This window comes from Gopherus evgoodei, chromosome 2, assembly GCF_007399415.2.
Source record: "Gopherus evgoodei ecotype Sinaloan lineage chromosome 2, rGopEvg1_v1.p, whole genome shotgun sequence".
NCBI classification, from domain to species: domain Eukaryota; kingdom Metazoa; phylum Chordata; order Testudines; family Testudinidae; genus Gopherus; species Gopherus evgoodei.
The window spans coordinates 175466786-175489973 of record NC_044323.1 but is presented as its reverse complement, the minus strand read 5'-3'; the positions used below and the strand labels follow the sequence as shown (position 1 = coordinate 175489973).

Below are 23188 nucleotides of genomic sequence, written 5' to 3'. Positions count from 1 at the left end.
GATTTTTAAGCCACTAGTTACTTTTTTCTTCTTCTTCTTCTTCTTCCTTTTTTTTTTTTTTTTTTTTTTTTTGCCAGACTTGTGATTTTTGAACACTGACCCAGACCCTTAAACATATTTAGGCTCCTAATTTCCACTGAAATCAATAGAAGTTAGGAGCCTCTGAAAAAATGAGCGTTAGTGTTGGCAATACTGTGCTCCTGTGAAAACTATGCCCAAGGAGTCTGAAGGTGCACAGGCCCCTTTTGAAAATCTAGTCATAGAGTTTTCTAAGTTATTTATAATGTTAAAAAAACACACACAGAAAAAGTTTGACTTCAGAAAAACCGTACAAACATTTTTTCCCTCTCTAGGCCATTTTTAGCTAACTACTGCATGTTAAATGATAGCACCACAATAAGGATTTTATTGTGGATTTTTTATTAGGATTCTTGGAGTCAATGCCCTTGCATATCTGGGAAGTTTTCCAAAATTAAACGGGTACTTAGTACATGTTACAGCTGTCATCTTTAGATAGTTCTGTTGGTGAAAGTACAATTCCTCTCCTCCACCTCACCTTTTTCAGGACAGAGATACTAGAAATCCATATGCAAGTAACATCACTTTCTGGAGATCTAGGTTCTCTCCATGGATCAAGATAATTTTCTGAAGAAATTAAGATTTATTTTTAATTAAATTTCATTTCAATTGCAAAAATAACCTTCCAAAGGTGAACTGATGAGATACTGTTCTACTGCGTGGGCAGCCTGTCTCTCAGAGAGAGGCAAACTGCTTCCATTCATCTCATCTGGTGTTAAAGACAAATGGACGCCATTGAAATATTAACTGTCTTTGCAGCAGTCATCTAGTATGGCTAGATAGTTCATTCATTTGAAAGAATATTTCCACAGGAATAAGGGTGCAAGCTTATGCTATTGAAGAGTAGAACCACTAATGTTGAGATAACAGTTATTTAAAATTTCCCAGTAACCTGATTCCTTCTGTAATTTCTGTCATTGTAATCAGCTTTTACCAATAACTAGTTCTGGAGCATGCAAGAAAGAAACTAATTTTCAACCTAGTCTTGTGTGATACACAGGAACTGGTTCAGAGAATAACTAGGAAAACAGATGGTCACTGTTGCTCAGGATACATTGTTTGGCTATCATGGATTAAGAATGGGAGTCAGCAATGGACAACACCTTAACATAAGAGTGGAGCTTTTTCTTCTGAAACGCTGATAAACTTAAAAAATAGGCTGAAAGGCAAACTAAAATACCTGAAATGATCAGGTTAAGTCGTATTGGTGCAAACACCAGTCTGCACCAATGCAGTTTATTTACCTTAAGGATTTATACAGTGTACTACTTGTGCAATTTCAGTGTAGTTACGCCATTGAAAATGTATCTAATTAAGACACACCTTTACACCCTGATCCTGAAAACACTTTCAGACATGCTTAACTTTACACACTTAAGAAGTCCCTCTGAAGTCAATGAAATAACTCTTGTGCACAAAGTTAAGCACATATGTAAATGCTTGCAGGATTGGGCCATAATTCATAGAATCTAGCTGAAGGCTATTCAAAAACACTATATATAAAACAATATTTCAATAGTGTCCATTTGTCTTTAACACCAGATGAGATGAATGGGAGCAACAAGGAGTGAATAAAATGTGTCTAAATAATGAGGTATGGAATATTCTAACTCTTGGATACTATACATATATTCAGTAAGGTCAGATCAATATAGCTTCTGTAAGGTCAAATTTGTGCTGATTTACTATGTTAGAATTCTCTGAAAGAGACGCATAAATAAAATACTGACTCTGTTGTTTGAATTTTCAAATAGCTTTTGACAAGGTCTCTCAAGAAAGGGAGACTGTTTCTGGGGAAAAACACCAGGATAAAGGAAAAATCCTATTGCAGTGTTGCCAACTGTCACAGTATTTGACGTTTTTTTCTTAAAATTCCAGCTTCTGGAGACATATGATAACGTAAGACTCTCAGCTTTCATTTTTAAACAAAAGTAAATTTCTAGATATCATGGTTATGGAGAAAAGTTCTAAACCATTATCTTTAAAGGTTCAAAAAAGTATTATCCCATTTTAGAGATGGTGAGATCCACAAAGATACTTAGGCACCCAGATTTAGGTGCCAAAATCTCTGGTGTTTTAGGCTCCAGTGCAATCCAGAAAACTCCTGCCAAACCCTGTAGGTGCCCAAGTTTTCAGGGTAAAAGTTTCCCCAGTGCCTATGTTTCTGTCTGTGAGCATGTGCACCGCCTCCTTACTGTAATTATCCAGATGTCTATCTCCTCCCAAGCCCCAGAGCAATTCACAAACTGGGAGAAGACAGACACATGCTGGGCCAGATCCGGTAGGAGTGTTCAGAGGCCACCTACTGGTTTGGGTTTCATTCACAATTTGGTCACCAGAGGAGGAGAAGGTGGTGGCAGTGCTACCCATCTTATAACTTTTAGCCCAATGGCTAGAACATTTCCTGGAATGTTGAAGACCCAGGTTCAATTCTCCCCTCTCAGCCAGAGAGGGAGAAAGACTGGGAGTCTCCTACCTCTTTGGAAATTGCTCCAACCAATGAGATATGGAATAGTCTGATATGAGACTCCCTCAGTATCTCCTGTTGAAGTGTTCCTCTATGAATAAGTAATGAAAGAGTGATTTGAGGAGGGGAACTGGACTCTGGGTTTCCCACTTCCCAAGTGGGTTCCTTAACCTCTGAACTACAGAGTCTCTCTCTTTGTGGCCCAATGACTGTTCCACTGTGGATAAATACTTAAATACTCATTTGTGGATCTGTGTCTGGACCTACCTCCCTAACTCCTCATTTTATGCTTGCTCCACAAAAGCATTCTGCCTCTGCTGTTAATGTTAATTAATATGTTTGTTAATGATTTGGTAGGGGAAGGAGCAGTGAAATTTGCTGATGACACAAAACTATTTAGATCAGTAAAAAAAATAGGATTGTAGGAAAAACCTCCAGAAAAATCTAACCAAACGCAGGATAGTACAACAGCAGCTGAATTTTAATTTTGATAAATGCAGGGTAATGCATATTGAAATGAATAATCTATATTTCTCCTAATAATATCCCCATGACTGTGCTAAATTGGTCTGCAAAGAGGATTGCCATTCATAAGAATTCTGTGCAAGGAATAAGGCAGTAGGAATTAATATTGGATCAAAATCTATTTAAGCATTAAATCAGGTAGTTATGGAGATCATGGGAATTTAAAAATTCTGAGGGCCAAGTAAATTGTTTGTTAGTATTTCCAAAGCAGGTGGAGTTTGAACTCTTAAGTCTAATTGTTATATCCTCAGCTGGTGTAAATTGTCATAGCTGCTGGAACTAGGAGGATCTGCCCCACGGCCTTTAATATGTTCTCTATTCAAAACACTTCCAAATGGACTCTCTGAAATAAAAGTTTTAAAAGTGACAGTTCACAAGACTAGATCGTTGAAGAGCATAAGCAAATCTGATCAATGGTTTTTCAAAGCCTACTCATTCATCAAGTTATTTTTGTAAAATCTTTGGTTCAGCTGGAGAATTTTTGTCATTGGAGGTGATTCATTTTTGTCTAATTATATGAACAATGTCATGGAGAGGTAATAGCAATGAGGGTTGCACTATGAAGTTTGAGAGGAAGAAGAGTCTTATGATTAATGAACTGGACTGAGTCTCAGGTGATCTTGATTCAGTTCCTGCCTCTGCTACAGACTTTGGGCAAGACATTTATCTGGCAGTGCCTCAGTTCTCCATCTGCAACATGGCAATAGCGAGATTTCCCTTGTCTTATCTGTTTAGGCCCTGATCTTGCAAACACTTACTTACATACTTCACTTGAAGCATTTGAGTCAAACATATGGTTAGTATTTATTGGATTGGGGCCTTAGACTAGAAGCTTGTCAGGGCAGGAACTCTCTCATACTCTGTACAATGCCCAGCACAGTGGAGCCCAACCTTGTTTGGAGGCTCCAGGCACTACTGAGGTACAAATAAATAATTATAATAAGGCTGATTCAGAACACAGTTTTCCTCCTCCTCCCTCTTTGGAAGTGAAATATAAAAACTCCTCATGCCTTTGCATTTTTCAAGTTGTCTCATTGGTAACTATTATATGTTCTTGGAAAAAACAAACTTAGTACTTTATGGCCCTGATTCAGCAAAGAAAGTAAACAACTGCTTAACTTTAATCCACTGAACATAGTGGGAAAATTCATGTGCTTAAGTGCAGTGCTGAATCATGGCCTTTGAGATTAAAAAACTTAAATTGGTTTATTTGGAAAATATTTGCAAACTAAGTCCCGCCAGTCCTGCAAACACTAAGGCACATGCTTAACTTTACTACCGTGAAGCAGGCCCACTGAAGTTAGGGATCAGGGCTTAATGTTTTTGTCTGTCCCTCTGTTGGCCCAACCAAATCACTTACCCGTAGAAAACCTGATGCGCTGGCAGTGGATTGTGACATTGTCTCTTGACTGCTCCAGTTTTCATGTTCAGGGATAGTAAAAATGTATCCAGTTCTCCATCAGTGAATCCAATGGAGAAAAGAAAATCATCTGAAAGTATTAAAGTGGGATAGGGGATTTCAGTGGGACCTAGCCATTGTGTTATACTAAGTTACTTAGTGGCTTTATTGCCAGCCTATTCAATGGAAATGTTATAGTATCTTGCAACATTTACTATTGCACTGGGGAAGGGAGAGGGAATCAATAAACCTTGGGGGGAAAAGTCTGGTAAACTTGCCTTAAGAGGGAAAATAATCTATAAACCCTTGGGGTGGGGGGTCTGGTAAACTTGCTTTAAGAAGCCCTTTCACAACTGGAGGGATGGACTCAAAATATCATATTCACTTCACCTTTCATTTATCTTATTGCCTCAATGTTCGTGTGTCTCTTTTCCAGGACAAAACTTATTTTGGTTTAGGACAAACAATGGAGGATAGAAACAGCCTGTTAATTGTCTGGAGTGGCTTCAGTTAATTCCCTCGTATTGTAGCCATCTCAGGACTAACATGTACCATACATTTTATTCCATACAACAGAATGAAGGTAATTTATATACTGATGAAAGGAAAATAAGAGAAGTTCTTTCATTTCAGAACTGTCACTAGGAATTCTATTTTCAGTAGCTCACAATGTTTGATTTCTGAATCGGTTACATTATTCCATGAAAATAAAACTTTATTGCAGATGCCCTGTCCAGAGGCTCAGTCCTTTGGGAGGCAGTGCTGCTGTTGGATGTGTGGTTTAACAAAGATAAATCTGTTTGAATCAGTAACCACCACATGAACAGAAAAGGAAGACAAAATTGTTTGTCTACAGTCATCCAGCTTCAAATCCCTGGAGAAGGGATGAGCTATATCTAGACTAGAAAATTAAATTTGCTTACTCAGTTGCCACTGTTTCAGATAACCATCCAATTTAATCAGGAATCAATTCAAGCAGCCTGTTGATTATTCCTCTATAACCATTTCGATCATGGCTTCAATCTCCACATCCTAAATTGACAGATTTCCCAGCAGTCCCAAGGAAGGTATTCTATTAATAAACATACAGGTTACAAAAACTCAAATCTCTTCAGTGACCTCACCAGTTCCCCCCTCACATCTTGTCTAAGGAAATCCCTAATGACAGAGGCTTATCAGAAAACATTCATGAGATAACTATTGTGTAATATTAACATAAATATCAGAGAAGTCCTGGTGAAGTGAACATGTGTGTATATATTAGAGAGAGAGAAACATCAGCAGTTTGTGCACAGAATGAATATTCAAATCTGACTTCAGATTACCATATCTCACTTCAGATTCTTCCAGCATTAGTTCTGAACTGTTTTTTTACCCATATTTAACTTAGTCTTGGGACTTAAACTTTGAAAATGCATGTTTTTGCATTAAGTTGGTTTTCCAGAGATAAAATTGTGTCATGAATACTCTTGTTTTCAGGACAGCTTATTTTAACAGATCTGTCATTCCTATGTAGATGGCATGTTGGGATATTAATATCCTCTTAAATTATTTTTAAACTATTAATACTTCATGTCCTTGGGGAATGTTATCTGCAAACATAGCATCTTTGTATCTTTGCTAAGATTTTAGGGTTTTAGTTTTATCAGTTTGTGAGGATTTCCAAGTATTGGATGTAAAGATTCCATCAGGTTATGAGTTCCTGCTATGTTCCAGTGTAAAACCTGTATCACAGATCTTTCCAGGTTATACTGTTTGATTAGAGTTTATTTAAATATATGCATATTCCTTCCTGTTTCAAAGCTTATACAGAGAGTTTATTAGACCATTTTCTTATTTTTAAACTAGTTTTCTTCTCTATTAAACAAAATTGAATAGCTTTAATCCATAAAGGCACAGATTAGTTTTGTTCTTGAAGAAGCTGGTATTGAACTTAAAAAGTGTTCAGTATGCCTTGAAAGGAATAGCAGAAACTATTACAGTTTCCAAAGGGACTGAGAGGGATTTAATCTGAATTTCTGCCAGATGTTCAGGAGACAAAACCTCATACGTTTTACTGGAGCCCTTCAGACAATGGCAGAAATCTCTCATCCTTCAGGGCTGCCAAGTATTATGAAGTGTTCCATCCATCTTTTAACTAGTGACTCACATCAACAATGATGTATGAGAAATGGAGATACTTTGAATTTATGAATATCCTATTTGTCTGATTCATGGCAATGATTGCGTTTCCCATGGTGATTGGTGATCAATGATTGGTGATTCTAAATCTTGTGTTATTTGTGCCATGTATGTGGCAATAGGGCAAGGAATCTCTTTATTTTGGGTGAAATCCTGACCCTCTTAAAGTCCGGTGGCATTTCTCTTTGTGTCTTGCGCAGAACTGAGCACACTGTTTGTGCTGAACAAATACATAATAAAAAAGGGAATTATCACATTATCCTTTGTTTCCCAAAAACAGTGTGCAAAAGATTCCAAGCACTTTGGGGGAAATTTAGACTGAGAACAGAGTTCGACTGAAATTTAACAAAAATAGCTTTTGCACAAATCTTAATTTGACTGTAATTTTATGCATATTTGGATTATTTTGTTGGTGTTAAATTGCAGTGTTATGCATCTGTGTTTTGGGAGATATTTATTTAAACTTTCCCATGTATGTAGTATATTAAAAACCTTATTTGTTAAAGTCATGCTTGTCAGACTTTTCAATCAGCTAATGTTATTGTGGTCAGAGAAACATCTATGTAAAAATGACTCCTTCTGGTGGAGAGTTGCAGCTGTGTTCATGAAGTTCTGTGCAAGTAGCAGGAGCCTTTGAAAAGGGCACAGCTCTATGACAAGGTCTGTCAGAGTGATTGGCAAAAAAAAAATATACTCAACTACTGAAAAAATGTTTTCAGCATAGGGGGATTTTTTTTAAAATGCTGCTTTCTGACATGCTGTCACAGAGCCACATCCATTCAAAGGCTCCCACTATTTACAAAGAACAGCAGCCACGGTAGTGGAACACTTTGAAGTAGAAACTACCTGCTGAGTCAGACAGCTCGGGGCAGAGCATCAAAGGGGGATGTGTTTGGACTCCGACCAGCTTGAACATTCAATTATTTAATTTTAAAGATATCATCTTCACCACCCACTCAACCCCTCAGTGAAGTTGGAGGTAGAATTTTGGATAGATTAATGGGTTTACATAGCCCGCATAGCGTATCGTGATAAATATGGGAGAAGATCTGTTGTCAATAGCCCATACGTTTCTAATGTGCAAAGAATTTATTTTAGAAAGTACGGTAACTATGATCAAGCTAGAATAATAACCTCAGCCATCCATGTTCTCTTCCCTTGCAAGGCCATGTCACAGCGGTCTCTATGTCCACACTAACTTGTGGTGATAGAGAGTTCAAAGAGAAGGTGACCTGTTTGAAGTGCTGTTGAAGGATCATAATCAGGATTTAGCTGGTGTGAGGATGAACAGTAATGGCCAGTTAAAGAAGCCAGACTAATAGGGGTGTAAAAATTCCCCTGTCCTCTCTTGTACAAGAGGTTGTAAGGGAGCAAGAACCAGTTTGGGGACAGAGATCCCCACCCATTCAGTTCTAAGATTGGGTTCCTTCCCCAGTGACAGCCTCTGAGAGGCAGAAGTATGCAACATGCCCAGTAAGAACTGTGGTGCTAGCACTGAGAGCTACTGTCATGGGCCCTTCTTTGATCATAAATAGTTTTTAGTGTAAGGAAAATCTCTCCCCAGGTAGTTTGCAAACCTAAGATGGGGAAAAGTATAAAAGAAAGGCATTAAATGGGAAATGTTTTGAGTAGCAGAAACATCTTGTTGAAATGGAAGTAGAATTCTAATATATGCTTGAAGATTCTTTCGCTGGCCTGGGACCCTCTTCAGAGAAATCACAGCTTTAAATGAAGCTATTTTATAAGGAAAGTTTAAATACCAAAGATTAATCTTAAATAGAAAGTGATGATCTACGCAGTGATATGTCCTCTGTTGGGTTACATATCTGCCCTTGTAGGTAGATGGACTCATTATTGTCTTTACATTTTAACTGCTATGATGCTTCACGGCCTTGGTAAACATGTATTCAATGTAAATGCACCTGTAATATATTTGTTGTATTATGTTTTGTAAATTTTCATTGACAGTAATACAGAAGAAAATATTGGGCCAAATTCTGCCCTCACTTATGCCAGTGCTCCTTAATGATTTCAGTGTGGGTGCACAGAGGTGTGATTGAGGGCAGTATTTGATGGATTATGGCAATAGAATATCATTGTGATTGTCTTCAGCAATAGATTATTCTAAGCAGCTTTTAACCCCAGAATCTCAGCAGTCACAGTACTCAATCCTAACCCAATTCTATCCACAAATCTCACTCTTTTCTTTGCTGCCTATCTCTAATTGGCCCCTTATCCCAGTCCCAGTCTCTTCACCTAGGCAGTCCCAGCCTTCATTCCTCGGACTTCTCATCACAGTCCTAGTCTCCTTGCCCAGCAAGTCCTAGCCTAACCCCTCCAGACTCCCAGTCTCCATCTCCCGGTCCTCATCTCCTTGCCCAGCTACTCCTAATCCCCCTGCCTGCCTTCCATCCCCACTGGCTCCCATTCCCCACTGACTAAACTATTTTAGCTGAAATTTTCCAAACAAAATCATCATGGGCCAGACAGCCACCATGGAACATTTTTCCCCACAGGTTAAAGTTTGTGAAGTAATAAGTAACTGAAAACAGGTCTATAATGGGAAGTATTGGACAATCTTAATAATAGGTTTTACTACCAGTCCCACCTACAATAACTTATTTATATCATAGTACCACTGAATGTCCCCAGTCAGAGTTAAGGCCCCTATTGTACTAGGCACTATAACAGTGTTTCTCAAACTGGGGTCACCGCTTGTGTAGGGAAAGCCCCTGGCGGGCCGGGCCAGTTTGTTTACCTGCCCCATCCACAGGTCTGGCCGATCGTGGCTCCCACTATCCGCGGTTCACTGCTCTATGTCAATGGGAGCTGATGGAAGTGGCGCGGGCCAAGGGACTTACTGGCCACCGCTTCCAGCAGCCCCCATTTGCCTGCAGCTGCAAGCCGCAACAGTGGGAGCCACGATCGGTCAGACTCTACAGAAGTGCAAAGTATTATGCATATACTAAACCTTTATTAGCCATATAGAGAGAAGATATATTTTACATTCGGTTTATATGTCTACAATAAGAATTTGATAATCTATTTTACAAAATATATTCCCCTTGCAGGTCCTGAGCTAATATTTTTCCCGCTTTTCTGCTTGCGTCTGAAAATTAGAATGCATTTTTGCACTGTAATGAGGGGGCGTGGCCTCTCTCCCAGACGGACGTTGCGAGTCCCCCTGGCGGGCAGAGCCAGGATACCCACACCTGCCCTTCTGGAAGCAGAGAGACGGGACAGGACCTGGAAATATAAAAGGTCAGCTCACCAGCTCAGCTGGAGAGGAGCTGCCAGAGGAGAACGACATCTCACCCACTGCTGGAGCTCAGACCCAGCAGCAACCACTGCAGCCCCCCGAGAGGGACTACTGGAGCTGCTGGTTGCTAGAGATGTTAAGGAGTTGCTGGGGCTGCTGTTAGCTGTTTATCCCAGCGAGGCAGACTGCGACCCTGGGACTCCTCTGAAATGGGAGTGTAGGAAGTAGCCCAGGGAACTCAATTATAGTTTAAATATAGACTGACAGCTGGCCAGCCTGTTGCGGCCAGTTTTCACTGCTTACCCAGTGGCAGACCACTCTGCCACAGTTAGGGCCCTAGGCTAGGATGCAGTGGAGTTGGGTGGGCATATGTCCCCCTATCCTGCTATCCCACCCCTGGCATGACAGCCTCCCCACCACAGACAAAGAGGCCTGCATTTTCAGTGGTCCATCAGAGCCAGGACCCTGACTATTTGCTGCTCCACCCTGTTTGAGAGTCTGCGCTTAGAGACTCGTTGCTCTGTCCTGAGTACAGGCCTGAGCTCCCTGACTTCGCTGCTCTGCCCTCATTGAGGGCCTAGGCTAATAGACTTGTTATTGCTCTGTCTTGAATACCGGCCAGAGCCGCCCAACTGCTTAGGTTGGTGCTCTGTCTGGTCAGAGGACCAGGGCCCCTAGGCTCAGCACTGTGTAACCCTGCCAAGTGGCAGAGCCCCCGATGCTAATTCCCCCCCTGAACTGTGCTCTTCCAGAGGACTTGCAGCGAGGGGGCGTGATCTCCCTTCCAGACGGACGAAGGGACAGCTGTGACCGCTGTACACACACCTAATTTAAAAAGAAAATACGATGCCAATATTTCTTCATATTTTTTACTTTAACTGATGAGACTAATAGCTGCAGCTGGTGCTGCAGTCATTCAGTACATTCTCTCTAATCTATCCATAATATATTAACATGACAGATTCCGAAATCTCCCTTATAAATGGAGCATACTTATGCCAAAACTAGTCTGTTTACCTTTTACCTGCTTTAAACAACAAGTAAGCCTGTTGTATTATAGGAATGTTTCAAAAAGAGGCCATAGTTTTTTCAAAGCAAGATAGCACACCAACAAGAAAAGTGACATGCCCCTCTCTGTCACACACACATAAATGCACACATTTTAGATGCATATGGAAATAGTTACAGTGAATGACTGGTTTGTTGGTTTTTGTTCTACAGTGACATGTTTGCAACATCAGAGGGCCATAGTCTACTCCAGTCATACTGATTTAAATCCTGAGTAACTCTCCTGACATTAACAGGGCTACTCCAGATTTACACAGTTGTAAATGAAAGCAGAACATGGCTGAGAGTCTTTTAATTAAAATAATAAACTGCAGAGTCCTTTGGCAACTGAATTGGCAGTTTCGACTCTGACAATTTGAGTATTATTTTAAGCAAGCCTGAAGCCAGCAATTTGATAGCACATTATTGATCACAAGTCTCTCTCTTCCTCACTCATCATGTATTTTTGTACTCAATCAAAAACTAATAGAATAAAAGGCAGTCACCATTTAAATTCTTCAGCAAATTATTGTCTATCATTAAACTACTGTTACTTATTTAGGTGTATAAGCCTGCTTGATAAAAGTATTTCCAATTTCCCTAACAAAGTTCCACTGTAACCTGTCTATATCTAGAATAGGGCTCTGCAATCTTTCAGAATTGGTATGCCGAGTGTTCATTTATTCACTCTAATGTAAGGTTTCATGTGCCAGTAATACATGTTAACGTTCTTAGAAAGTCTCTTTCTCTAAGTCTATAATATCTAACTAAACTGTTGTTGTATGTAAAGTAAATAAGGTTTTCAAAACATTTAAGAAGCTTCATTTAAAATTAAATTAAAATGCAGAGCCCCCCAGACCGGTGGCCAGGACCCAGGCAGTGTGAGTGCCACTGAAAATCAGCTTGCGTGCCATCTTTGGCATGTGTGCCATAGGTTGCCTACCCCTGATCTAGAATAACAGGGCTTGATTCTGCCATGCTTACTCATAATGAGTAGTTACTACTAGGGCTGTCAATTAATCACAGTTAACTCGTGATTATCTCAAAAAATTAATCACAATTAATAAAATCAATGGCAGTTTTAATCACATTGTTAAACAATAGAATACCAATTGAAATTTATTAAATATTTTGGATGTTCTACATTTTCATATATATTGTATTCTGTGTTGTAATTGAAATAAAAGTGTATATTTTTATTACAAATATTTGCACTGTAAAAATGATAAAAGTAATAGTATTTTTCAAGTTACCTCATACAAATACTATAGTGCAATCTCTTTGTTGTGAAAGTGCAACTTACAAATGTAAAACTTCAGTGCCTACAAGTCCACTCAGTCCTACTTTTTGTTCAGCCAATCACTAAGACGAACAAGTTTGTTTACATTTACAGAAGATAATGCTGCCCTCTGCTTATTTACAATGTCACCAGAATGTGAGAACAGGCATTTGCATGGCACTTTTGTAGCCAGCATTGCAAGGTATTTATGCACAAGATATGCTAAACATTCATATGTCCCTTCATGCTTCGGCCACCATTCCAGAAGACATGCTTCCATGCTGACAACACTCATTAAAAAAATATGTTAATTAAATTTGTGACTGAACTGCTTGGGGGAGAACTGTATGTCCCCTGCTCTGTTTTACCCACGTTCTGCCATATATTTCTTGTTATAGCTGTCTCGGATAATGACCTAGCACGTGTTGTTCATTTTAAGAACTCTTTCACTGCAGATTTGACAAAGCGCAAAGAAGGTACCAATGTGAAATTTCTAAAGATAGCTACATCACTTGACCCAAAGTTTAAGAATGTGAAGTGCCTTTCAAAATTTGAGAGGGACAAAGTGTGGAGCATGCTTTCAGAAGCCTTAAAAGAGCAACACTCCGATGTAGAAAATACAGAACCCAAACCACCAAAAAAGAAAATCAACCTTCTGCTGGTGGCATCTAACTCAGATAATGAAAATTAACATGTTGGTCTGCACTGCTTTGGATTGTTAGCGAGCAGAACCCGTCATCAGCATGGATGATGTCCCCCAGAATAGTGGTTAAAGCATGAAGGGACACATGAATCTTTAGCACATCTGGCACATAAATATCTTGTGACGCCGGCTACAACAGTGCCATGAGAATGCCTGTTCTCATTTTCAGGTGACACTGTAAATAAGATGCGGGCAGCATTAACTCCTGCAAATGTAAACAAACTTGTTTGTCTGAGAGAGTGGCTGAACAAGAAGTAGAACTGAGTGGATTTGCAGGGTCTAAAATTTTACATGTTTTATTTTTGAAGGCAGTTTTTTTGTACATAATTCTACATTTGTAAGTTCAACTTTCATAATAAAGAGATTGCACTACAGTACTTGTATTAGGTGAATCGAAAAATACTATATTTGTTTTTTTACAGTGCAAATACTTGTAATCAAAAATAAATATAAAGTGAGCACTGCACACTTTATATTGTGTGTTGTAATTGAAATCAACGTATTTGAAAATGTAGAAAATATCCAAAAATATTTAAATAAATAGTATTCTATTATTAGTTAACAGTTTGATTAATCGTGATTAATTTTTTTAATCGCGTAACAGTCCTAGTTACTACTTAAATAGTCCCTTTGAAATCTGTAGGGCTACTTGTGGAGCATGAGACAACTCAACGTGAGTAAGAGTAGTAAGTTTAGCGTCCTGCAACCAGATTGTGGAGCGCTCACTGATGTTGGTGAGCACTTATTTGTATGAGTAGTTCTTCTAAGTCACAGGGAGGGGCAGTTTAACAGTATGAGAGGCATCGTGCTCTTATTTACTGAGTAAAAGTCTGAGAGCAACGGACTAATCTCAGCTCCAGTTCTGTGGCTTTGCTCAAGGTAAGTAGCCAACATTTTTAGATGTTAGGTAACTGAATGTAGAGCTGAGTCCCAGCAACTTCCATTAACTTTAGTGGGAACATCAAGGGCTCAGCTCCTTTAAAAATCAGACCACTTTTATTTGGGTACCTAGGCTTATATGCCCATATTTGAAAATAATCACCTTAACCTCTCTGTACCTCAGTTTACCACATCTGTAAAATGGTGGATCTCCCTTATAGGTGGATTGTGACAATTAAACAACATTTTTGAAGTTCTGCATATGTCCTAAACCCCACCAGACAGCATAGAAAACCATCCAGTTTGTGCAGCTTCCATGACTCTCCAAACTCCATTTAATTTGAGAGTGCAGCAAATTTGCCCATGTGGCTGTGCTGGAGTGCACATTTTCTTCACTGTGCTATTACAGTAGCTTCTACAGACACTGCAGCACATTTTTTTAAATAAAGTTTGCTTTAAAAATTTATTTTCTCCATATCCATATCTGTCGAGCAGAATCATGTCTTCTCATTCCCATTTTTTCTTTGTGCCCTCTGTGCTCAAGATCTCATCTCATGTCATGACCATCTTTTCACTCCAGAAGACCAAATAGGCTTGCTTAATCTTAAATGCTACCTCTTAATTAGCTGTAGAAGTCACTGTTCAATGACACACACTAGACTTTTCACAGGAGATTAACATAATTACCAGCCCAATCTTCCTTATTCCCAATCCAAGAGCAAAAGTTTATCCTTGGTCTAACATAGAGCATTTCCACTAAGCTATAAGGCTGCCTTCCTTTCAAATTCAAAGATGCTTAATGCCTTCAGATCATATCAAACTCTACCTATGTTCTCTGCCACATTTTCAATGGGTTCTCTGATTATTCTGTTTCATCGGTTGATCCAAAGTGTCTGCCATTTCCCTATTTAATACTCTTGTTTCATTTTAAACAATAGAGAGGGACAAATTATTGGCACTGAATTGCAATGAGGTGTCAAACTTTACAATGTACCTGTACAATAGGTAAATACAGGAATATAGTGAATTTTCAACATTCCACTTAGATGATTCTGAATCTTCCCATTAAAATTCAAAAAGCTTATCTGAACTGCTGGATTTTGCTTTCATGAACTGGTGGATGGTGCAGTTCATTTCTTGTCTAGCTTCTTCATAAAACTAACAAACAAAAAAATCGTCTGGGCACATACAAAGAATTGCCTATTCCCCAAAATGTTTGGCCTGAAATAGCAAGATTGGCAAGAGGCTCATCAGAACACAGACTGTTAGCAGACAAAATGTGAGGACTCAGACTGTAAACACAGATACTAAATTTGCATCACATGCCAACTGGCAACTGTTTTGCCAGATTATGTTTCAAGGTCAGCTGATGTGGGAGCTGTGGGAGCCTCAGGTAAGGAGATGATTTATACAATCAGAGCTTCTATGCTATTGTTGTTCTCAGACAACGTTTTGCCATGGGAAATATCCTAGAGGAAATTTTGTGATTGACTCAGCTATTTGGACTAAATCCAATTACAGGAAACGTGTTTGTTCTAAGTACCCAAATTTACAAGTTGCTTGTTCTCAGGAAGAAGTGATTTTTTTAGTAGTTTAATCATCACTATAAACGGTATAAAGGGATAAGAGACACAAACACCATACATTCAAACTGGGAACAAATAGAAGTAAAATAAGACTGAAATAAAACTACAAATGCACACCCTCTGGATTTCTCTGCTGAAAGGGGTCAGAGAGTTAGGAAAACTCCGTAACAGTCCCCTCACATTATTTCTCACTAAGCATCCCCTAAGAGAAAGGAATTTGGGATGCTTCCTTGTCGGATAGATCTTGGGGATCGATGGGGCAGGGCAACCTAGCCCTGTGAATATAGGACCCTACCATCTGTGGGACTTCTGCAACTGCACTGCTCCATGGCTCCCTTCCCATGGCATCACAGTCCCTACAGAAGCTTTGCTTCCACAACTGGATCCTATGTGGCTACTCAGTGGCCTTGGGGGAGGGGGGCAGGTGAAATCAATACAATTCCTAGCTATATTAGTTATCTGCCACATTTCCACATGAAAATTCAGTGGCTCTACATGGGCCAATGCCATTAAATGTAGCCAGTCCTCTGTTCCTTATCCCTAAGTCCCAAATACCCATGGAACCCTTTCCTCACATAGGGAGGGGGTGACGGTGTTGTGCAGGCAGCACTCCCCTTACTTAAAAGCTGACAGCAGGAGATCTGTGCATAAAGGGTCCCTTTCAAGAACATGTGTGTATATAAGATGCTTTAAGCCTTAAACGTCAGTGGTTTTGTATACAGACCATGACCAACTTTTTTTTTTTCAAAGTTAGACTCCAAAGTTTAAGCACCTAAGGGTGGGATTTTAAAAAGTGCCCAACTGACTTAGAAACCCAAGTCCTAACATCAGTGGGGCTTGTGCTAAGTTACCTGGGGGGTTTTGAAAAATCCCACCCTTCAGTCCCTAAATACAGTAGTGAGGCTGAAGGCGTGACCACCCTGTCTGCCTCCAGTGAATTTCAGGTGTATGCGTGGTGTCTTTTCACACAGGGCAGGAGAGCAAGCCTTTCCTGCATTCCCGCAGCAGCATTGACTCCTATCCCATGGGGCTCGGCCCAATTCCCTGCTCTGGGTCACAGAACCATTCAGGTTTGACCCTAAGTCTAACTGAAAGTAAATAAGACATAAGTGCCTAAGATATGTTTGAAAAAGGGACTTAGGATCTTAAATCCATTAGGTGCTTTTGAAACCCTAAAATAGACTGGTAAAGTGTGGCTTTGCTCATCTTAGATGAGAGCCTGTTCCCCTAAATCAGGGGTTCTCAAATTGTGGGTCAGGACCCCATTTTGATGGGGTCTCCAGGGATGGTGTTAGACTTGCTGGGGCCCAGGACTGAGGCCGAAGCCTGAGGGCTTCAGCCCTAGGCAGGTGGACTAAGGTTACATGCTCCTTGCCCAGGGCAGAAGTCCTTGGGCTTCAGTTTTGGCCCCCCAGCCCAGGGTGGCAGGACTATGAGCTGGCTTGGGCTTCAGTCGCCCCTCCTGGGGTCATGCAGTAATTTTTGTTGTCAGAAGGGGGTCAGGGTGCAATGAAGTTTGAGAGCCACTGCTCTAAATTATTACAAGTTCTGGATTGCTTTGTAGTTATTTCGGATTTAAGGTTAACATGAAGAGAGATTACTGGAATTCAGGCCTCAAGAAACTCCGCAGCTATTGCTTTTTTAATATCTGGGCACCACATAGCCATGGACAGCAGGCGAGATAGCTCAGGAAAGCTGTGCATACCAATACTGAAATAACTAAGTCCAAAATACAAGTGTAAAGGTTTCTTATTGGCTAAGAAACCACTCTCCTCTGTCTCTATGGCTTTCTTACTCTGCTGGCAGCATTTTCAGTATTGCTCTGACAGAGATAAGCAGCAACATGATCTTGGCATTGGGTTGAAAAAGAGTATTTCAAAAACCCTGCTAAAATCTTTAGGCCAAATCCTGCAGTTCGTACTCATTCAAAATACCTCTCTTACACCAGTAGGAGCTTTGCACAAGAAAGAACTGCAGTAGTGGGTCTTTTATGAACAGCTAAATGTTTTTGGAATGTAACACAACAGTTTATTAAAGGAAAATGCCAGCATTTTTCTCAAAATATTTATTAAAAATAGATCTCAGCATAACAAGCATTATTAAAGCAATAGCTGCAGGAATTGCAACATTTTAATGGCATTAGATGACTTACTGGAAGCTGGTATCTTCCCTAAGCATGCTAAAAATGTGATTAACTGAGATGGAAAAGAACTCTTTCAGCAGGAAAAGCATGTAGTTTTGAATGTTGTTTACATTTGAACATGGATTTTAAAAATGTGTGCAGAGGAGGAAATGTAGCATTATTTTATTTTTGGTCTGCTTTGGGCTCCATTGTGCCATTTAAGGACTGCGTGTACTGCCCTGGTGGAACACCCGGAGGCATCTTACAGAATGTCTTTCAGAGCCCCCTGGTGTACAAGGGAAGCATAGCTGCTATTCCACCCCATTGTGGGATGCAGTACACTGCTCCCTGTGTGCTGATCCCAATCCCAAGGCAATGTGGAAGAATAGAGCCATGTTCCTACCTCCTCCCTACCTGCTTTGGGACAACTTGCATCTAAGGGCACATTGAAGGTGTGAGCTTGCCTGAGTGCAGGGACTGCATGCAACTGTGCTGTGAAAGGAAAGTGATTTGTAACTCTCTACCACCACTGTGATAAATAAAGGGGCAGAGGGGTTGCTCCCTTTGATTGACACCCAGCCAGCCAGTTAGCTGTTCTTTACTTGCTTTACCTGTAAAGGGTTAAAAAGTCCCCCAGGTAAAGAAAAAAAGTGGGCACCTGACCAAAAGAGCCATTGGGAAGGCTAGAACTTTATAAAATGGAAAAAGAAACTTCCCCTTTGTCTATTGGTCTCTCTGGGCTGCAGGGACATGGAGCAGCAATGCTATAAGCAGGAATGCTGTGTAAGGTTTAAACCAGGTATGAAAAATTATCTTCCATACCTAGCAAGACTTATTGGGATAGGGCAGGGGTGGCCAACCTGAGCCTGAGAAGAAGCCATAATTTACCAATGTACATTTCCAAAGAGCCACAGTAATACATTAGCAGTCACCCACCTGCAGCCCCGCCGATCAGCACCTCCTCCTCCCTCCTCGCACCTCCCGATCAGCTGTTTCGTGGTGTGCAGGAGGCTTTGGGTGGGAGGGGGGAGGTGCAGGCATGGCAGGCTCAGGGGACTGGAAGGGATGGAGTGGGGGCAGGGCCTGTGGCGGAACCAGGGGTTGATCAGTGAGCACCCTCTGGCACATTGGAATGTTGGCGCCTGTAGCTCCAGCCCCGGAGTCGGTGCCTATACAAGGAGCTGCATATTAACTTCTGAAGAGCTGCATGTGGCTCCAGAGCCACAGGTTGGCCTCACCTGGGATAGGGAATGTTTAGGTAGACCCGATCAGGGTTGTCTGTTTGTTTTTGGTTTTGGCTTGTGGATCTCCTCTGTGCTAACCCCAGATGCTTTTGTTTGCTTGTAACCTTTAAGCTGAATCCCAAAAAGCTATTTTGGGTGCTTAATTTTTGGAATTGCTCTTTTAAAATCTAGCAAAAGCCTAAGTTCCAAATGTTTTTTGTTTGTTTGTTTTTTAATAAAATTTACCCTTTTTAAGAACAGGATTGGATTTTTGGTGTCCTAAACGTTTTGTGTATATGTTGTTTAATTAGCTTGTGGCATCTGCTAATTTCCTTTGTTTTCTTTCTCAGCTCTTCCTGGGGGGGGAGGCAGGGGGAACTGGGTACCATTTATTTACATTGACCGTCCATAGGCCAGGCCACCTGCAGCTTCCAGTGGCTGCGGTTCGCCATTCCCAGCCAATGGGAGCTGTGGGAAGCGGCAGGCCAGCACATCCCTGTGGCCTGTGCCCCTTTCCACAGCTCCCATTGGCCAGGAATGGCAAACCGCAGCCACTGGGAGCTGCAGGCGGTTGTGCCTGTGGACAGTCAATGTAAACAAACAGTCTCATGGCCCGCCAGCGGATTACCCTGACAGGCTGCAGGTTGCCAGCCAGTGGTCTAGGGTCACAAGGTGAGAGTGAGAGGTTTCTTAGCCAGACAGCAACTTTCTCTTTATTCTAACTCCCAAGTCACAGTGAAATGAACAAAGGCTTCCCGGCTTGAGAAAATGTTTTTGTTGGCTTCAGCAAAAGTTCAAAAAATTATGGTTATTTACCAACACCTCTTAGGTTCCTTGAGTACATTAATTATAAAGATCCCAACTCTTTAGCATCAAGTTGGAACCTGCTAGAAAATGGTGAACAGTGAGGCCATTTTCACAATTTGTCACTGAGCTGAGCATTTGAGCCTCAGAGTATTAAAGGAAACCGTGGCTTAGCCATTTTTCAATTCCTCCCACTTACTCAAGAATTCCTAAAAATGCTTCTGAAAAAGTGAGTAAGGAGTCTGAAGAAAATGTACTATGATCGAGTGAAATGCCATTTTTCAGTTTCAAAAATCTCAAAAAGGAAAAAACAAAGATGGATTTTGCACATTTTATTCCTTGTAGCTAAAAGCCTTAGGCAGCCTGATGTATCGGTCTGTAACTGTTTTATGAAGTATAGCCGAGTTTATACAGAAATGCAAAACAAGATGTTTTCTTTAGAAACACCACTAATGATGGCCAAGATTAGAAGATTCAAGGCAACTTCCTTCCTTTTCTTTTTCAGTCAACAATATTTGAGAGAGAGAAAAACATTGACTGGAAGCAAAAATGTTTTGATGGCAGCTTAGAAACATACACCAAATTCAAAGTAAACATGGCAAATAATTTTTAAGGTTTAATTTTAGGATTTTTATATTTATATATATAAAATAATTAAATATCTGACTTTTGATCACAGAAGATACTCCAGAATGCACAGAAATTAAAAAGTGCATGTCACCTTTTAAACCAATTTTCTGTTCTGTATTGCAGCCTCACACATTCACTGTTCTCCAGCTTTGAAAAACCAAATAAAGATCTGTTTGCAAAGCTGAAAACATATATGGAAGAGGCAGTTGGCTTCTGCAACAAAAAAATGTTTTCTTATAATGTGAAGATTGGGCTTTTATTTCCAAATCCAGTCATCTTTATAGAAAATAGAATCAACTTTTCACCAGTGCCAGGCAACATTTCACAAATCCCACCTTACTCCAAGCTATTACCATGGATGTTGCCTCAAGGCATTTCCTCTTGCCTACATCCTATAATTTTCTTCAAACATAACAAATTGAATTGCTGTATAACTGTATTACCCAGTCTATGGATTGAGATCCCTCGGGAGATTGTTGTGTCTTTCTGGGTGTTGAGCGGTTTAAATTATTTAACTTTTAAGATAAGAATATGTCCATTTTCACAATATACAAAAACCTCACACTAATTAAATACAGAAATGCAGTAATAGCCATTAAAAAGTCAACATTTCTCACCAATTTCCATGCACTAATATAACCTGTCTAAGCATAGGTAAATACTATGGTATCTCGGAGAGCACTGTATGGTAACTGTTGCAAATACTGACTTTTTAATGCAGTCCATTTTGTCTGGTGAGCTGAGGGGAAAGGGAAAGACCCACAAGACTATGGGTTGTTTTGCAGATGGGTAGATTTCTCCTCTTCTGCAATGAGCTTATTTGACTCAGAGGCGTGAATTTTCATCTTTTCAACACTGCCCACGTCCATTGAACTTCATGGGATAATGTAAAGCCTATCTGTTCATGCAGGCTTTTGCTGTGGGGTTGATAATGGGCTATCTCTGTGCGTATAGTTGAATTCTACAACGGAGTCTCTCTATATAGTTGACATTAATAATCAACTATTTTTTGTATTTTTAAAAGACTTTGTGAATTAGCCAGCGACAAATGTAATTGGTACAATCTTTAAATTAGAAAACCCCTGTGATTACACATGCAAGTGGTTAGATACCTAAATATCCATTTTTTGTATAATTACAAAAATTGTACAAGCAATTGCAATAACTATACAGTCAATGTAGGTGCAAATCTCAGACTTGTTTTAAATATGTTGCTGAGCCACTGACCTGAGAGGTCTGTACCTTAACAAAAGCCTATCCAGCTAGATGGTCTGAGCACAGTGAGATCACAGCAGCCTCTGCCTTGTCATCAGACTAGCAAGATAATAGAAATTAGTGCCATAAAATCAACCTAGGAGGCCAGAGATGCTGAGCTAGTGACTTCACAGTGGTCTCTCCCTTGTCATTAGACCAGTAATCTAGGGTTCCTGTATTACAGACCTCACAAAAACCTGCCTCTTTACATCACCCAGCAAGCTGTAGTTGTTGAGCCAGTGATATCACAAGGAGGCTGGTGGCATCTTAAAGACTAACAGATTTATTTGGGCATAAGCTTTAAGTGAGGTTTTTTACCCACAAAAGCTTCTGCCCAAATAAATCTATTAGTCTTTAAGGTGCCACTGGACTCCTTGTTGTTTTTGTGGATACAGACTAACATGGCTACCTCCTGATACTTGAGTGATATCACAGAGACCTAGACATTACCATAAACACAGAACGTTCTAGCCTGACATAGTAATGGAGCACAGTCACTCATGTCACAGAGGGCTGAGGCTTGTTATAACTTCTGCAAGCTAAGAATGCTGAGCTACTAACCTTAAGGAGGGCTGAGCCTTGGCATCGGTGTGTCGTGCTATAGCTGATGAGTTAGTAATTTCAAAGAGACCTGAGCCTGCACATCAGTCCAACAGCTATAGATCCTGAGGTAGTTACCTCAAAGAAGTTTACGCATGGATATTAGTCCTGCTAGTTAATGGTGCTGAGCCAGGGATGTCACACAGGCCAACTTTTGACATGATACCAGTAAGCTAGAGGTGCTGAGCCAGTGACCCTAACAGAGTCCTGTATCTTGATACCAGCCCAGTACTGTAGAGCTGCACAGCCAGTCAGCTCCCAGAGGCCTATGCTTTGTCATCAGAATCCAGCAAGCTAGAGATGCTGAGCTAGTGAACTTAAAGAAACCTATTTACATCAGTCCAACAAGCTAAAGTTGGTGAACTAGTGAAATCTCAGAAACTTGGCCCTTTACATATATCCAGCACACTACAGCTGCTGAGCAAATAACATTAACTGTGGTCTGTGTCTTAAAATCGGTCCAGCAAGCTGAAGGAACTTTTCCCTTAGCCCAGATAAAGGGGCTGAGGAACCAATCTCATACAGTCCTGGCCTTGACAGTAGCCAAAAAAAGCCTGAGATGCTGAGCCCTGATCTTCACAGAGTAACAGCCCAGCATGCTAATGCTGCTAGACCAGTCATCTCACATATGCTTTTGGTTAGCTCAGGAGCTAGCGCTGTTGAACTGATATAAAAGCTCAGGCTTCGTCCAGACTCAGCTTTTACAGCCTACTGGACTTATGTCAAGACACGGTCTTCTGTCTCTTTCTGTTATTTTTATTGGAAAGCTCTGTGAGCCACTTTAAGTAAACAAAGCTATATACATTTGATAGCCTTGTGCATGCATAAACAGCAACAAGGTTGACTTGGTACCTATGGATATGGTCACATTTGCTATTTTGTACTGTTCCAAAGTGAATGAGCGCACAGCAAGCCAGGGGACAAGGGAGATACAGTGAGCAAGGATGAGCAGGGAGCAGATAGAAAAGGCAAGGTTTTTACATGTTCTCCATTATCAAAGGATCTAAAATAAGCCAAAACTGATGGCCTAATGCTGCAAACACTTGCCATCAAACACTGTGCTTACCATCTGAGTAATCCTATTGAGGATGTGAGACCAGGAAAATGGAAATGCATTGTTATTTGTAAAATCCTGCAAAAACTGGATGGATG

General features: G+C 40.4%; 1 protein-coding gene across 2 annotated transcripts in view; it reads left to right on the top strand.

The window, feature by feature from the left end:
- The window catches only part of RPP40 (ribonuclease P/MRP subunit p40), a 50005-nt gene that overhangs the window by 1438 nt on the left and 25379 nt on the right, over nt 1-23188 (top strand). The window contains exon 2 of one of the 2 annotated variants that reach the window (XM_030552336.1): nt 4906-5052. In XM_030552336.1, coding sequence (XP_030408196.1) covers nt 5047-5052 — 6 coding nt within the window. In that variant the 5' untranslated portion in view covers nt 4906-5046. Of the gene's footprint in view, nt 1-120; nt 5053-23188 lie in introns of those variants that run through there. The other variant, XM_030552335.1, reaches the window with a different exon arrangement.